This window comes from Artemia sp. Qi Xiang Cuo, chromosome 21, assembly GCF_049724085.1.
Source record: "Artemia sp. Qi Xiang Cuo chromosome 21, ASM4972408v1, whole genome shotgun sequence".
Taxonomy (NCBI): Eukaryota; Metazoa; Arthropoda; class Branchiopoda; order Anostraca; family Artemiidae; genus Artemia; species Artemia sp. Qi Xiang Cuo.
In genome coordinates, this window is record NC_142814.1 from 22,484,283 (window position 1) to 22,502,739 (window position 18,457).

At 37.3% G+C, this 18,457-nt stretch overlaps 1 protein-coding gene across 2 annotated transcripts in view; it reads right to left on the reverse strand.

Annotated features, from left to right (window-relative positions):
* The window catches only part of Khc-73 (Kinesin heavy chain 73), a 300,519-nt gene that overhangs the window by 130,154 nt on the left and 151,908 nt on the right, over window positions 1-18,457 (reverse strand). For both annotated transcript variants that reach the window (XM_089106523.1, XM_089106524.1), the window contains exon 6: window positions 9,669-9,916. In XM_089106523.1, the coding sequence (XP_088962649.1) occupies window positions 9,669-9,916 (248 nt within the window). The remainder of the gene's footprint in view (window positions 1-9,668; window positions 9,917-18,457) is intronic.

The window sequence follows — 18,457 nt, forward strand, 5'->3', positions numbered from 1 at the left end:
TCTACGACTCAAAGCCCAGCCTACAGAACGACACCAACCAAAGTTGGACACTCAGAAACTAAAAACCGAGAAATTCTGCCAAAAGTATTTAGTTGAAGTCCAGAACAGATTTGAATGCCTGAATACCCTTGTTGACCCGGACACGTTTTGGCAGACGTACAAAAACAATATATTAGAGGTCGCCACTGAGACCGTCGGTCGAAAGCTGTACTCAAAAAAGCCCTGGCTGTCGCAAGAAGCTTTGCAAATCATTGAGCAACGCAGAAAAGCGTGGCTGGCCGGAGATATGCCCTCCTACAGACGGTTAAACGGGGTCAGGAAAAAACTTATCCACCAAGACATGCAGTAATTTGTTGACAAAAAAACCTGATGATCTAGAAAATACAGCACTAAAAAGTGACCCTATGTCGCTTTTCAAGCATGTAGAGACCTCAGCGAGGAGAAACCTCCAAAGATAGGAGCAGTTAAATCCACCTCCGGCGTAATGCTCGAAGATGAAACCGCGCAGCTTGATCGATGGAAGGAGCATTTCACAAAGCTGCTGAACGCCAAAAGAGTCAACGTCGATCCCGACCTAGTCGCATCCACTGAGCAAACAACAAGCAAAAATCTCCCAGAGCCTGAACCTCCCTCTGAAGTAAGAGATACAGAATGCTCTGAGGAGGATGAAAAACAACAAAGCACCAGGAACCTGCGGGATCACCGTAGAGCTGCTAAAATTCGCAGGACCGACGATGCTACTATGGCTGCACATGCTGTTTTCCTTCGTTTGGACAACAGAACTGATTCCACAAGAATCAAAGGAAGGGATAATCCTCCCTCTATGGAAGCGTAAAGGTAGTCGAAGTGATTGCTCCAACTACAGAGGAATCACCCTCCTGTCGGTTCCCGGCAAATTATTTGCCATGACTTTGATAGATAGAAGTACCCAGTTAATCCGTAAGTATCGCTGGATTCAGCAAGCAGGTTTCATGCTAAACAGATCTATGACCGAGCAGAACTTCACCGTACGCCAGGTCATCGAGAAAGCTCGTGAGTTCCAGCGTACAGCATACCTCGCCTTTGTTGACTTTAAAGCAGCCTTCGACTCGGTCGACCGTGAGTCTCTCTGGCTGATACTAGAACGAACAGGTCTCCCGGACAAATACTGTCGCCTGTTCAAGGCGCTCTACACTGGTACAAAAAGCTCCGTCCAGGTTAATGGTCGTCGAAGCTCACTGTTCGAAATAAATACCGGTGTACGGCAAGGTTGTGCTGCTGCCCCTGAGCTGTTCAACGCGGTGATTGATTATGTTATGGATCGAACCACGAACCGAATCCCCTTCGGACTAAGGTATGGAAACAGAGTTTTAGCCGATTGCGACTTCGCTGATGATATTGCTCTGATATGCACTTCTGCAGCTGAACTCGGAGAAGCCCTCAACACACTGTTGGAAGAAGCCCTGAAAGTGGGACTACATATTAGCTGGCAGAAAACAAAAATAATGATCGTTGACTCCGCAGGTAACACCGAGAACTCACCAGCATTCAACGTATCAGGGCACACCGTCGAGGTTGTCAAGTCTTTCACCTACCTTGCATCTGTCATCACGGAAAACGGCTCAGTCGAAACTGAAGTTCAGTCGCGCATCGGAAAAGCCGCATCAATTATGGCACGACTATGCCGTTCAGTGTGGTCAAAGCCCAACATCAGCCAAAAAACAAAAATGCGGATCTACAACACCACCGTAACCCAAGTCCTTCTCTACGGTGCTGAGACCTGGCGGGCTGCTGCTTCTGCTCGTGATGCCATAGACGTGGCCCAAACAAAGTTCTTGAGACGTATTGAAGGGATCAGATAGGACGACTTCGTCTCCAACACCCGATGGCTGGCACTATCAGATCAGACCCCCAATTCTCGACAGGTCACTGCACGAACCCTACGGTGGTTCAGCAATTTGGTCTGCATGCCAGCAGAAACAACCGCCATCACTCCCTTTAATTTTGATTCCCCTGCGCAGGGCCGGAAGTGCCCCTGCGGAAGGCCCCGGTTCAGATGGAGGGACAGCCTCGCCCAGTACCTCTCAATGATCGGCACTGATATACAAGAAGCAGTCACGCTTGCACAAGACCGTTCCGAATGGAGGCGAAGAGTCACGTGTCTCTTTACGCTGGACCACCAGCAGGAGCATTAAGTCAAGTCAAGTAAGTCAAGTCAAGTTTACCAAAAGAAGAAAATCCTCTGAATTGGAAAACTACTCCAAGATAAAAAAAAGAAGCTTTTTCTAAAGAACTTTCAAGTTATATTCGGACGGTTTCAAGCAGAGGGCACCCATCCCAAGTGAGTCTTTGACTTACAAAACTTGGTTGAAAGATATCAACAACAAGGAAAACAAATTATCTACCTATATAATTGGCTAGTGTCCATGACTCAGCTCTAAAAACAATCTCGTAAGGTTATACAATGGGTAATTGAAGCCATCTTTCCAAACATGTATTTCTATTTATACAATTACTCTTATAAAAGATTTCTAGTCTATACGGAATTTTTCTCTTATTTATACCTGTCTTCCGACAGTTTCTCCTGCTACAATTCCTGCCAGTATGAGTTTAGTCTCTGAGCTATAAATCAAATTAAAAAAAAACATGTTTTTTTTTACCGAAAGTAAGGAGCGACATTAAAAATTAAAACGAACAGAAATTATTCCGTATATGAATGGGGCTGCCCCCTCCTGAGCCCCTCACTCTTACGATAAAGTTTTTTATTGTTTTAAAAAAACAAAGTTGTGAGACAGAGTCAAACTTTAGCGTAAAGAGTGAGGGGTTGAGGAGGGGGCAGCCCCTTTCATATATGGAATAATTTATGTTCGTTATAAGTTTTAATGTCGCTCCTTACTTTCAGTTAAAAAAACTTATTTTTTTATTCAATTTCTGAACGATTTTGAGCTAATGTAGCTTTTATTTTGGCTCACCATACATGAATAATTAAAACGAAATTTTTATATGAATTTTACTTTTTTTTTGGCTAAATGGCTTTCTCGAAATTTTGTTTTTACGTGACTTACGAATTAACTTACGTAACGAACGTCTATATTTGTATATTTGTATTACGTATATTAGGGGGTTCATCCCCTAGTCAATACCTCGCTCTTCAAATTTTCTTCCAAACGCTGAAGTTCAAATTTTCTTCCAATTCTTTAAGAATGACCCCTTAATCACAAAGGCCGTTAATTAGAATCAATAGCTCTGATGAAAGTACAAAAAAAACTTTAGCGTAAATAGAGAAATAACAAGTAGGGGTTAAACCCAATAATAGGAAGTATAATCTCTGTTCGTTTTAAATTTTGATGTTGCTCCTTACTTTCAGTTGAAAAAATTGTTTTTTTACATAATGCTGGGAAATCCGGCGCCACCTTCATAGCAATGTCCCTTCCCACATGAAAACTTCCTCCATGGAAAGATCCTCTCACGTAGCCCCCGACCCACCCCCACCCCCCCATACCAAAAAAATCCCCCTTGAAAACTTCTGTATACTTCCCAATAACCAATACTATATGTAAACATTGGGCTTACAACTTGCCTAAGTTCAAAACTTGCAGACCTTCCCCCGGGGACTGTGGGGGATTAAGTCATCCTCAAAGACATAGTTATTGTATTTTTCGACCATGCTAAACGAATTGGTTATCTAAAAGTTTTGATCGGATGACTTTGGGAAAAAATGAGCGTGGGAGGGGAACTAGTTGCCCTCCATTTTTTGTCACTTAAAATGGGCACTACAACTTTTAATTTCCGTTCGAATGAGCCCTCCCACGATATTCTAGGACCACTGGTTCGATACGATCACCACTGGGGAAAAATAAACAACAAAAACAAACAAACAAACAAACAAACAAACAAAAATAAATAAACACGCATCCGTGATTTTTCTTCTGGCAAAAAAATACAAAATCCCACATCTTTGCAGATAGGAGCTTGAAACTTATTTAGTAGGGTTCACTGATACTCTGAATCTGATGGTGTGATTTTCATTAAAGTTCTATGACTTTTAGGGGGTGTTTCGCCATTTTTTGAAAATAAGGCAAATTTTCTCAGGAGCGTAACTTTTGATGGGTAAAGACTAAACTTGATGAAACATATATTTGGAATCAGCATAAAAATCTGATTCTTCTGATGAATGTATTGGTATCAAAATTCCGTTTTATAGAGTTTCGGTTACTATTGAGCCAGGTCACTCCTTACTTACAGTTCGTTACCACGAACTGTTTGAAAAAACAAGTTCTTGAACTTAATCGGATTATCTCTTTCATTGTGTTAGATTGCACAATTAAATTTTTGTGAAAAAAAAAACAGCTGAACTAATTGTGACGGATTGCTCGCTTTATACCACCACTTGTGTTAACACGCTGCGTCCTGAGCGTTGATTTGTCTAAATCAGGACCCACTTGATAACTCTAGTGCCGGAGAGTATGGCTGGCAAATTCTAAGGTAGGTCTTTGCAATTTTAGTAGGCAATCTAAAATAGAATTATGAACAAGCAATTAGAGACAACCCAATTAACATTGGCGAAGTTGGAGAGTGTGGAAGAAAAGTTAAAATCTGTTAATCCCGTGTCTCTCAAAGTTGATAATTTATTAAAAGATTTCCAAAGTCTGGCTACAAGTCTTTCTGGTCAAATTAGTGAGGTATGTTATGCAGTAGACGTTAATGCAAAACAAATCGAGAGCACTAGCAGGGAACAAGCGTCTAGCATAGCAAGAATGGAAAGAATAAAAAAAGAGCAGAAAAGGTGCAATTTAATCCTATATAATTTTTCTCCGACTGTAAAAGAAGATCCTTTAAATTTTTCTTTATGACGTCCTCCCACCCCAGACGAGGACGACCCGCTTTCCGTTTAGCCCTAGACGGTTACCCGAAAAGAACAATCTTCGGCAATCTGTCATCCTTCATCCGTACAACGTGCCCTAGCCACTTCAACCATTCTTTCATTATAGCCCTAGAGAGCAGTTATGATACAAGCGAAAGAAGAAGGTCAGTCAAAAGTTAAGTTGAGGTGTGTGAAACTTTTTCTTGGAAATCGTTCATTTGTGTACAATAAGATAAACAACAAAGTGAAAGAAATAAGAAATAATTGAGGAAGCTATAGTCCGTGAGTCAGGGAATTTGGAGGAGAGTAGAAGTGATGTTAGCAGAGTGGACAGAGAAAGAAATGAATCGATATCATCCCAGGAATCAGATTCAAGCATCACTCCTAAAACCACGATGAAAAGAACTTGTGAGATGGTAGTGAGGCCAAATGACCAAGATAGTCAACCTAGTGCAGCATATATTCGACAGAATAGTGGGGGAGTTAAAAGGAGAGTTGGTATTCGTGGGGGTTATGATGACCGGGGACGGACAGGTGGCCGTCGTGCGTTGCAGTTTAGTGACCGGGGCCCGGATCTTAGACGGTATTCTGTTGATCGTAGTTTCTCTGGTGGGCATTTTGAGGGTAATTTCAGTGCTAAAAATAGTCAATACCGGGAGCTGGCCCATGGGTAAAGTAATACGTACATTAAGTTGTTCCAGTGGAATATCCAAGGTCATAATGAAGATAAAATGAATGATTTGTTTAGGCTAGACGATTATGATGTTATCAGCTTAGTTGAGACATGGCAAAATGTGCCAGTATTTAGAAAAGGTTTTATAAGTTTCCATGTTTCCAGAAAGAGAAGTAAGAATAATCGAATTTATGGTGGTGTTACACTGTTGATTAGGAAAAACATATTTAGTGCATATCAGAGAATAGGTTAAAATTGCAATCAGAGAATGTGATTTTGTTGAAGATTATTAAAGGAATTCTTAAGTTTATGATTTGTGCGGTGTATATCCCTCCAGAATCAAGTAGTTATAGTTGGCAGGAGGATATGTGGGACATGTTGTATTCGGAGACGTTTAAGTATAAGAGGTTGTATAAAGATTACAAGTGTATATTTTTAGGTGACTTTAGTCCATACACAAGCGATATTTTTAAGAAGTGGATTGATCCTTTGGAGGCTGAAGAAGAGGATGATGGTATGAATGATAATAATATGCAAGGAGATTTGAAGATGTATGGAAAAAGGACAAGTAAGGACCGGTCGCGGAGAGAAAATAATTGGGGAACTAAACTTTTAGATTTTTGTGGAATTGAGAAGTTAGTAATTTTAAACGGGAGGTTGGGACAAGATAAAGAAAGGGGGGATTTTACTTGTTTTGGGGTTGATAAGTCCAGTGTTATTGATTATATTTTAGTTGATGTAAGGCTTTGGTCGGCATGTGGGGACTTTGCAGTTCTGGGAGCTTAGGACAATTATGCCAGACAATAGAGAGTTTAGAGACTTATAATTTAGCAAATAGAGGAATAACGAAAAATAAGAAGTAGAAGGGATTTTTTGATGATGATTGTGTAGAAAAAATGGAAGTGGTGGAAGCACTAAAAAAGCTGAAAAAGAATAACGAAAAATCTGCTCTTCTGGTATATCGACAGAAGCGGAGGGAATACAAATATTTCGACACTTCAAAGTAAGAAGAGGGAACAAGATAAAGTCAGGAACTTTGAAATTGAGAAAAACTTTGTAACAAAGGAACAAAATGAAATTCTGGCAACTAGTACGAGGCCCGAATACCATGAATCCCTGGATAACAAAAAGGATGGTGGACTGGAGGATTTATTACAGAGTTTAAGCCAACAGGCGTGCTATCCACTCAGAGAGGAGGATTATAAACTTATCTCACCAACTACGAATGAGGAGATTGGTAAAGCCCTGAAGTCTATGAAGGGGGGAGCTGCACTAGAGACAGATCGGACCACGATGAAAATTTGGAAGTGGGGAAAATCATATTTTGCTGCAATTTTGATTAGCTTATTTTCAGTTTTGATAAGTTCGTGTAAGTGGCCTGAAGAGTGGGGTTTGTCAGTTATGATACAATTATTCAAGCAAGGGAATAGGACTCATCATAATAATTATCAAGGAATTCATTTAGGGAATAGTTTACCCAAGTTATTTTGTAAGGTTAATATACCAGTGTTAAAAAGGGAAGGTTTTACGCGGCATTTATAGATATTAAAGGAGCTTTTGATAATGTTTGTAGGTTTCTATTAATGGAAAGTTTGTTAGAGATAGGTCTCCCAATCCCATTTGTTTTAGTTTTAGTTCAAATGTATAGGTTTACTAGAGTAGTTGTGATAGTTGGTAGGCAAGTTTCAAGGGTAGTTAAAGGATATAAAGGTGCTAATCAGGGTTGCACATTGTCTCCTAAATTATTTGCCCTGTTTATAGATTCTGTTGTGGCGTTTATGGAAAAGGAGGCGCAGATGGTGAGTCTGGATATTGTTTCCATTTACATGATGTTGTTCGCAGATGACATTGTTTTGGTTGCCGATTCACAAAGGAACATTCAGAAATTACTTGATATTTTAGAGGATTATTTGGATACGAAAAAGTTAGAACTTAATGTGGATAAGACCGTAGTGTTAGTATTCCGTAAATGTGGTAGGCTTGAGGAGGATGTTAAATTTAGTTTTAAGGGTAGAAGGGTTAGATTAGTGGAGGAGTGGTAATATTTAGGTATTAAGTTTAAGGCGAAGGGAAATTTATTTAGTAGCCATATAGAAAGTAGGATCGAAAAAGGTAAGGCATGTTGTAATGTGGTATTAAGAAGTCAACTTAGGGATATTAAAAAGATCCAAGTAGTTAAAGCGGTTTTCAGGGCTAAAATCTTAGGTGTAATGCACTATGGTTCTAAGGTTTGGGTGTATGTGAAGGAAGATAGGCTAGAAACAGTGCAATTAGGATGTTATAAGAGGTGGCTAGGGATAAGTAAGCATACAAATAGTTTAAGCAGTTAGAGGTGATTTAAGTTTGTTTTCTTTAAGAAGTCGTAGGCTAATTAACATGGTTAAGCTTTGGGAAAAAAAATTAGTGATGCCTAGGGTGCGGGTGATGAAGCCGGCTTATTTAGAAATGTTGAAGGGCAGCTCAGGTAGGGGTGGTCGTATCAAATTAAGAGTGTATTACATCAGTTTAGACTAAGTTACATATGGGGGGATGGTCTTAGGCTCTAAGATATTGGGAGACAAAGTGAGAAGGATTGTTGAAAGGATTTTATAGGGCCATGAAATAAAGGCGTGGTAGTCGCAGCGTTCGCTTGGTCTTTCTTGTCGGTTAAGGGAGATTTGGGGTGAAGTTTTATTTTTCATGGTGGGTTTGAATAAAAATAATATAAAGTTATTAATTGAAATGAAGGCTGATAGTTTGCCACTGGGCCAAAGAAGAAAGTTTATCGGGAGGGAAAGGTTAAAGGCTAGTCCTTATTTTTGTGCTATGTGTGGAGGTTTATATGAGAGCGTTTATCACTTGATGTGTGAATGTGAGGAGCTGAGTGATTGGAAACTTTAAGTGTTCGGTAGGGGAGATTATGATTTTGAGTGGTTGGTGAGAGTATGTGCGGATGAGTGTTTTATGGGTACCAGATGCTTGGCACGGTTCCTTTGTCTCGCGATGAATCATAGAAGTAGATTACTGTAGGATTAGGTTAGGATTTCTGCAATTTCTTTGTAATGGTTCTTTGTTTATATTTTTTGCCATGGCCTATGGGCGTTTAGCGCAAATAAATTCTATTATGATCTTAAACAATTAAAATTGCAATTAATTTACCCACTTTATTTCTGTGAAAGAGGAGAACACCTGAAATATTTAGTAAGGGATACTTCAGCTCTACTTTCAATGACCATCGTCAGCAAAAGACAAAACGCAAAAGACAAAATCCTTTCACAACCACATCAGGCGCAAATCTTAACTTTATGAAAGTCATTAAAATTATAGTCAAATTATTTAGTTTTGAGTAACTTACATTAGTGCGTGGAAAGGCAGAGGATTTCCGTAAGTATCTAAAAATAAATCTACTACATGTAATCAGTATTGAGGTATTTGCATTTAAATTAACAAATACACATTGTATTTTTTTTTCCTTGAACAAATTTGCTTATTGCCTGCAGTTCCTAGAGCCATGTGGCACCTGACACATCGTCGTAGTGCCTAAAAAGAGCCAGGAGTTTCACAAATCGTCGCAAACTGATCCTCCCAAATAATGTTATCTAGTTGTTCAATGATTTTTGGTGTTGCTAGATTTTCCAGGCGTCCTTCACGCACCTTGGACTTTAAGTGGGCTACTTTAACTTGACTACTCATTCTACCTGGATGAAGATGAGGAGTCATCATGCACATATACAATCATGATGAAATTAGGCTGGCACTAAACCTTGTTTTACGAATAATTGCGACAATGGAACTTTTTAAGTAACTTCTATAGAAAGGATTTTTATTTAGTCCTCTGTCTATGGTAAATTTTTTGGAGCAGAAACGTAAAAATTTTTCATGTTGGGTATTACTAATTGTCGTACTCACGACAGTACGAAAGCGACCAAAAACGTGAAACAAAATTATGAAATTATGGCAATTAGTGACAACGACAAATGACAGTTGTGATATGTGTCGATTGTATACAACATAATTCCGATACCATACTTTTGTCTTCTCTAAACATACATTAGCCAAAGCATTATTTGCAAGTAAATGAATACTATGTCTATAAACGGGCATTGAATTTCTAAATATTAGATCTTTGAACGTTCGTCTTTGTAGATCTGGTCCCTAAAAAATCAGGCTTACTTGTTAATATTAGACCCTTCTTTCAGTCGATCACCAACGGCTCCTGTTTTGACTGCTCTTTCGCTGCCTGCCAAGTCGACCAGTGACATTTTACTAACTTTCTCGCCCTCAACACCAGTCACTGGATCAATCAACGACTGTGTTAGTATTACTGAAAAGACAGCATGAGATCGAGAAGATTCGGAATTCATATTTGTAGCAGCAACTGTTCGAGATTTATTTCCTTCAGCCATTAATAAATCAATGTCCTGAAATATTATCAAACGTTTAGAATTTACATTGGGAACAAAAGAAATTCTGTCTGTTAAAGGTCGGAGTCTTTCAGGTGCCAAATCGATCAAGCAAATTTTCGTTCTTTTTTTTATGTTTAATGTCTAATCACTTTACGAACTTTCCACAGTGTATCTTCTCAAAGGTTTTTCAAAATATGTATCAGTAGCAAATAAATGACAAAACAATATTCTAACCATACAAAAACGAGAGGTTTTTCTTTTTCCTGACTTGGTATTATGATTAAGCCCATCCTATAATGTTCTTAAGCACATTCTTCCAACTCAACCACATAGGTAAATACCAAAAAATGTTAAACAATTTTCTACCCCATTGTCTACTGAGATTTATATTGTGTTTGACATGCGTACCGATATTTATGTTGTGTTTTCTCGAGTTAATTGGCTATATTTCCTTAATATCACTTAATACATTTACACTTATGGAAAATGCAGTGTAATAATAAAAAAAGTTGAACCTGGAGCCAATTTTGAAAAAACTGTTTCATACATGTGGCACCATAATAAAACTTTTAGTGAAACAAAATCTCAGTTTCAAATGTGTATATAAGCACAGCCTAAGATGAATTTCTCTTTCAGCGTGAATGACAGTGAAAAGTCATTAATAATAAGATGGCTTGGAACTGCAACACATTTCTTATCTGCTGCTATTCTATGTAGTGTTTCTATGTAGGATAATGTCTTTCTAGTTCAAAATTTTTAAGTTGCTCTTTACTTTCAACTTGAAAAAAAAATTCTGCTTTAATTTAAATTGCTGTTCATTTTTCAGAAAATATCCAGGGTTATCCAAAATAGAGAGGGTGGCGCTTCCTTAATCCCCTACTTTGTACACTAATGTCACCTTTTTTATAACAGTATTTTGGAAATGAGATCCCTCCAGAGAGGGATTCTCGTTTCCCTCCTTCGCCCCCTTTCCATCCTAAAAATTGTCAGACTACTTTATTCCTGAAGGTTATTCCTAGGAGGAAAGTATTTGTGGAACTTTCGACTTTTCTAGGTGAAAAGTCTTCCTCAAAATTTTGAACCAATTCCATGGAGGGCTGTGGAGTTAGCTGGGGCCAAAGAGGCAGGAGAAGGGCTCGTTGTCCTTTGATCGATTTCGACTGCTAAAACGGGTACTAGAATTTTCATTTCCGATCGAATACAGAAAAAATAACTCAAGAGAGATACATCGTTGCTAACTTGTCTGTGCTAACACGTAGACTAAAATAGTCAAGGATAAACAGTATTTTATATTTTTACTCCGACAGTAGTGAGGTCAGTGGACCTTTACATGAGGGGGGGGGGGTGCGTAAAGCCTTAAAAATTTCATTTGCAGGCCAAATTTTCCTACTTTTCGTGAGAGGTTCTTCAGATCATTATGGAGGTTAGGGGATTTTCCCCCAAGACTACCTTTATTTGGAGGAATAGATGTGCATAAAACCTGAAATATTAGTGCTAAAATGGTAACAGCTCCATCTTACTAGAAAAATATTTTGAGTGTGGAATAAAATATTGCATGAATATGCTTACTGGCACAGAGAGGGAAAGAGAAGGGAGCAGCCCCCAGGGACAAAAAAAAATCCCCCCCCCAACTTAGAAAAATCACGCCCTGCAAGCGCGGGATTAAACACTAGCGTACTCAAAAGAAAAAAAAAAAATTAACTAGAAGCTATCATTTAACAGTCGTTAGCTTGTAGTCACTCTCAAATCCTGATTATCCAACAGTTAGTGAGAACGAACTGTAAATCATTGGCAGCTATAGCAAGCGAAGCACTAAAAAGGGGAATTTTGATAGCAATTAATAAATCAAAAGAATAGGCTTTTTATGCTGACTCCAAATATCTAATGTTCATTAAGGTCAATGTAATCCATCAAAGCTAGGAGCCCGAGAAAATTTGCTTGATTTTCAAAAGGGCCCCCAAAAATAAGCGATCTTAATGAAAATCGCCCTATTAGATTCATCCTATCAGAAAAAAATACGATAGAGGCTTCAAGCTCCTGTCTACAATAACTTGGAATGTTGCTTCTTCTTTTTTTACTACAATAAAGACCACGGAAGTGTTTTTATCTGTATCAGGTGCCTAAAAGAGTACATTTCAATACCCAAATTGTATAACATGCCATTGTCCTTTAGATAAATATAGAAAGAGGTATGGTGGGAGGGTTGGAGTTAATATCTCATCTCCCTTCATTTAGACTAACCCTGGACTAAGCATGGGTGTTGTTGGGTTATGCCTCCCTTCTTACTGCAAAAAAAAAACAATTCTAAACATTTCATAACTAAACTGATTTGCTTCATATTTCATGAAATTATACACAGCGATTCAAGAGCGCATTTCAATGCCCAAATTGTGTAACTTTCCATCGTCCTTTAGATAAATACCCCCCCCCCCACAGGGGGAGACCTTTGCACCGAACCTGACAGTGTAAACCTGTATTTTCAGAACATAAATGGAGCAAGAGATTAGTTAATAGTTTTAGCCGAAATATACAAGTCATTCGAAATAGTGTGTATAGTAGAGCACCAGTAAGTTGCGTTAATAGTAATCAGTTGGAAGTTTCTTGTGAACACGAGTTCTTCATCCGTCCTGCGAAAATCACAGGAGGTCGCCCCTCTGGCGGCAATATGATTGGAGTAAATATGAGCTTTAAGTGCGTTTTACTTGAAACGAATGATACTTTTGTTGCGGTTGATCTAGGTCATACCGTAATTCTTGCAGTTTATATGCCTACTCATTACAGAAACGAACAATCTAACGAACGTTTTGCTAAAGCATGTGCAAGTGTCTCAAAAATTTCTCATAAAATACGAGCGTCTGGTAAAGCCATTTTGCTTTGTGGCGATATTAACACTGACCTTACTATTCCTAGTTTACCGTGGTCCCAGATCTTATTATCATCACTTCCGAAAGATCTAACTGTGGCAACGAATAGCAGAAATTACACTTATGTTCATAATTCAGGTTGTGTGGCAAATTTGGACTTTATAATTTCAGATACTGAATCATTAAAAAAGTCTCTTGTTAAAGTATCGGACGAAATTTTGATTATTGATCATTCTCACCTTGAAGTGTCTGTTGTTTTAAACGTTTTTTTTCGCCATATGCGTTGTAGTCCGCAATGTTTACATAGACAGCTTTGGGATAGGATAGACGTAAACTTGTATCAATGCGTATTAGATGATATTCTCAGTAGAATTAGAATTCCTGTTCACCTCCTATCACAGTCTCAAAAATTTACTCGGTGGAATTAGATATGTATTATGCTGAAATAGTTCATACTATGAAACTTGCGGCTTCCGTTACGGTTCCTGTTATTAGAGTCCATAAAAATACACAAAAAAGGGATGGTCTGTTATACCTGGGTTGGGCGAAGCAAAAGAGAAATATCGGCTATTGTATTATATTTGGGATCGATGTGACCGACCGAGAAATGGCCACCTTTTCCAGATAGATATATCAACAAAAAAGAAATATATAAGGTTAGTGTCATCATGGAAGAAACAAAAAGTAAATGATATATCAACCAAAATTAGGAATAATCCAAAGTTACTTTTTAATGAAGTTAATAGATTAATGCAATCACCAGCTGAATTATAAGACCAAATCCCGCTGGAACAATAGTATGGAGACTTTATTTCAGTATTTTCGTCCAACCCACCATCAACTGAATTGAGTTATCGTGAATTGTTATATAAGCATTTTTCTCAGTTGAACCCATATAAAAACATAGTTTGCTTTTCCCCATCTTCGGTTTTGATTCAAATTAGATCACTAAAATGTGGGAAGTCCCCAGGTTCAGATGGTTTGTTATCAGAGCACCTTTTGTATGGTACTACAAAACTACTAGAACATATTACGTTTATATATCAAGTAATAATGTTTCAGTAATATGTCCCCTCTTTGATGGGAGAAGGTAGAATAGTTTATATAAACAAAAAGGGCCCGGATTCTTCATATTATTAATCGTTTGGGCCTATAACACTTTGTTCTGTTATTAGTATATTATTTGAAAATATTTTACTCCCATATTTATCAACAAAATGTGAAGGGGGGGACCATCAATTGGGTTTTTGAAGTGGTGTAGGGGTTCAAAATACACAAGCAATATTTCTAGAAATATTGGAACAGCATCATAAATATAAAATAACACTATTTGTGTGCGGAGTTGATATTTCAAAAGCGATTGATAGTATATTGCATAACCACGCTTTTTTTATAATTATTGATTAGTGGAGTGAACCCATTTATAAGCCAGAGTTTGACGGGATGGTATGGTAATTCATATCTAGGAATTTTTTTGGAAGGGCGACTTTCAGACCAAATGTCTTTACCTCGTGAAGTAAAAAAAGTATCACTTCCTAGCCCCGTTATATTTGATAATGCATATAAAACAGCCACACTGTACCTACCCCCATATGTGATTGACGGTATCGACATTAGCCACTTGTCGTATGCTGATGATATTTTGGTATTTTCGAACAATTTAATATCAATAGAGAATGCAATTAATATATTGCCTTCACATCTACGGGAGATAGGATTCGAGATTGAACCTACTATAACAGAATTACTAGTGACAGGCAATAACAGTGATTTCCAGCATCACTAAATTAGGGTTGGATCACTTATTATCTTTAATAATGATTCTACTAATTACCATGGCTTGCCTTTTGGCCCAACAATTAAAGCTACGCGGGAGTTGGTATTATCGTCTGCACTGGGAAACTTAGGAAAACTTATCGCCTGCTAGTCAGGGTGAAAGGTCGTTTTGATAAACAAACGCTTGCTATAATTTATAATACAATGTTTGCACCTCATGTATTTTTCATTGTTCCATTTTTGAAGTTTTTAAGTAAAAGTGACAAAAAGTGTATCCGCGTATACTTTTTCCGGTTTTGTAATTATTTTCTTGGAATTCCAATGTGGGTCAAAAATAGGTATATTATTCGAAAATTCGGAATATTTGATATTAATGTTAAAATGGATCAACGATACAACCGATTTCTTAGACGATCTAGATAAAATAGAATAAAATTTCCCCATAATTGTCTCGTTTAATGGAAAAATAGTTTTGTCGCTATTACTTTAATAAAACAGCTATTTATACGTTATGTATTATGAGTGTTTACGCGTTATGTTTTATGAGTGTTTTTAGTGTTATGCACTAATGTACTATCATAAGCTATTTATTATATATTCATGAGCTATTGAGTATTATGAGCTACTTGTTGTCGTCCTTTTCGTTAGAAGTGTAATTATGTAGTTTTCAGTTTTCTTTTCATTTATTTCCTATACTCCTCTGTGTACATCATGTATGTATAGAGGGCATAAATAAATTATTATTATTATTACTATTATAGAAAGAGGTATGGTGGGAGGGTAGGGGTTAACTCATTTAGACTAAGCCAGAATAAGGGTGCTGTTGTGTTATGCCTCCCTTCTTATTGCAAAAAAATGTTTCTGACATTTATTTTGAAGCAGCAAATAACACTAAACTGATTTGCTTCATATTTCAAGAAATTATACACAGCGATTCAAGAGCGCATTTCAATGCCCAAATTGCTTAACTTTCCATCGTCCTTCAGATAAATATAGAAAGAGGTATGGTGGGAGGGTAGGGGTTAACTCATTTAGACTAAGCCTGAATAAGGGTTCTGCTGTGTTATGCCCCCCCTTCTTATTGCAAACAAATGTTTCTAAAATTTATTTTGAAGCTGCACATAACTAAACTGATTTGCTTCAAATTTCAAGAAATTATACACAGCGATTCAAGAGCGCATTTCAATGCCCAAATTGTGTAACTTTCCATCGTCCTTCAGATAAATACAGAAAGAGGTATGGTGGGAGGATAGGAGTTAATCTCTTATCTACATTCTTTTATAATCAGCCGTAATAAGGTTGGTGAGTTTTTATGCCACCATTATTTCTGCAAAAAAAAAAAAAGTTTCTTACATTTATTTTGAAGCAGCAAATAACAATAAACTGATTTGCTTCATATTTCATAAAATTATACACAGCGATTCAAGAGCGCAATTCAACGCCCAAATTGTATAACTTTCCATCGTCCTTCAGATAAATATAGAAAGAGGTATGGTGGGAGGATAGGAGTTAATCTCTTATCTCCCTTCATTTAGACTAAGCCTGAATAAGGGTGCTGCGGTGTTATGCCTCCCTTCTTATTGCAAAAAAAAGTTTCTAACAATTATTTTAAAGCTGCACTTAACTAAACTGATTTGCTTCATATTTCATGAAATTATATAACAGTGAAGTGCAAGCGCGCATAAACTACTATGAAGGAGGAGCGTTGGGTCATTTAGTAGGCACAGGGGGGGGGGGTACAGGGTGTGAATATGGCATTTTACTGCCTAAATATTCTAAGTCTCATTGAGCCTTGAGATAAATATAGAATGAGTTTCGCCGAAGGGGGGAAGTGTCGGTAGAAACTGATATCTAATCCCTCTTGATTTCCAGAAATACTTTTGGTCTACACTTTTCTTATTGGTGTTATGGAAGAGGATAATAGTCCCCCTCCCATTGCGATAGTCTTCTGATATGAAGAATAAAGTATTAAATTTATCTGCCTACTGGCATAGAGGTGGAAAGGGCTAGAAAGGGCATCATCTTCATTTCCTTGCAAGGAAACTCTATGGGGTGGTAAGGGGGAGCTCTTGATAAGTGACAGCAGGATTTTAGTTTCCAGCGATTTTAAATTGCAATATTTCTGTGATTTAAAAAACGATCAGAAACTAAATTTAAAAAACAGGTTTCTTGGACTAGAACTAGTAAAATATTATTGAGGACTTATTCAACAAAATTCATTGGCATGACTTATTCATAGACATTTTTTTTTTTTCTAATATTCAGATTTTACCTAAAATTTTAATTACAATACAACATTTTAATCCTTAAGCAGAAAAACTGAAAAAGTGGAACATTACTAATCAATTTATAATTACTAATATATACAATTTATTAGCAAGATTTTTGGGGATTTATGAAGCCGGTGCTCCCCCCCCCTCCCATGACATCTTGATTAGGCCTGGATAACATTTGAAAAAAAATCAGAAATTAAATTTAAAAAGGAGTTTCTTGGACTAGAACTAAGGAGTAACATTAAAACTTAAGGCGAACAAAAATTATTCCGTATATTAAGTGGGAGGGGCTGCCCCCTCCTCGACTCCTCATTCTTTACACTTTATTTTTTGTCCCAATTCTTCAGCAACAACTGCTGAAAGACAACGGCCGTTAAATTAGAGGAAGAAACTTTTATAAAGCCCTAACAAATTTTAGCACAACGAGCGTGGGATTGAGGAGGGGCAGCACCCCTCACATACGGAAGGACTTCTGTTCGTTTTAAGTTTCAATGTTGCTCCTTACTTTCAGTTCAAAAAAAAATTAATAAATAGATAAATCTATGAAAGAGCATCACTGCTTCATGTTGCAGAAACTTTACAGAAAAGGCGACGTTGGAAGACTCTTGGAATTAGATTTAGCTATAACTCTTTAAAAGGAAGAGAACATGTAGGTCCGATAAGCTTACCCTTAGAAACTAATAAGACGGAAAATTTCTAATTTGAAACATTTCCATGGAAAATATTAGCACTTCCTCCGCGTCCAAATAATTGTGTGATTCCAAAACGGGGGGACAGCAAAACGTTTAGGTAACTTGGTAACTAATCTGGTAACTGCAGAAAGGGCCTTTAAAGACGAATTTTCCATAAGCGACTGACATAGAAAAAATAAATCACCCACCTATCCTTCTATTAAACGGATACTGTTCTCTAGATGAGCTTGCACAAGAGGTTAAAAAGAGCGAAATTCTGAATTATTTGATTTGTTCATGCTAAAGAGAAAATCAACTGAAATTCTAAAAAAAATCTACTTTTCATTATATCAGTCAGCAGAAAGTAGTTTTGTTGACGAAAGTACAGGTTGAGCTTTCAGTTTTCTTAATAACTCTCAATTCTTCACAGGACACCGTTAGAAATCCTTCATGAAGCTTTGATTTTTATTATATTCACTGAATGATAAAAATAGCAAAGATTATAGGGTAAAAACAACTATTTAATCGTGACTGATATATTCAGTTTCATGATATTGATACCGAAGCAACGGAACTATTTAGGCAACTCCCTTAAAAAAAATACAAACGAACTTTCAAAATTAACAACAAGAGCAAAAAAGCAATATTATATTGGGCGTGATTAAGCTCTTGCGGCAATAGCACTTAAGATACACGGGATATAAAAAAAGAATCCAGGAGAAAATAAATCCATAAATAAAGTTAATATACAAAATTATAGACAGTTCTCTTTAAGACTGAGCGTCAAATGTTGAGGGCTTGCCAGAGTTGCCAGATTACGACTTACTCAAGAAAATGTATTACTCATAAATTTTGTTAAGATACATTCCTCCAAATTATGTCTAGATCATTTTCCTTCTCATGTCACTGTACTTCCTACGACCTCCCATAAAATAAAGCCAATCCTTTTCATCTTCCAAACTTGGATGCAAG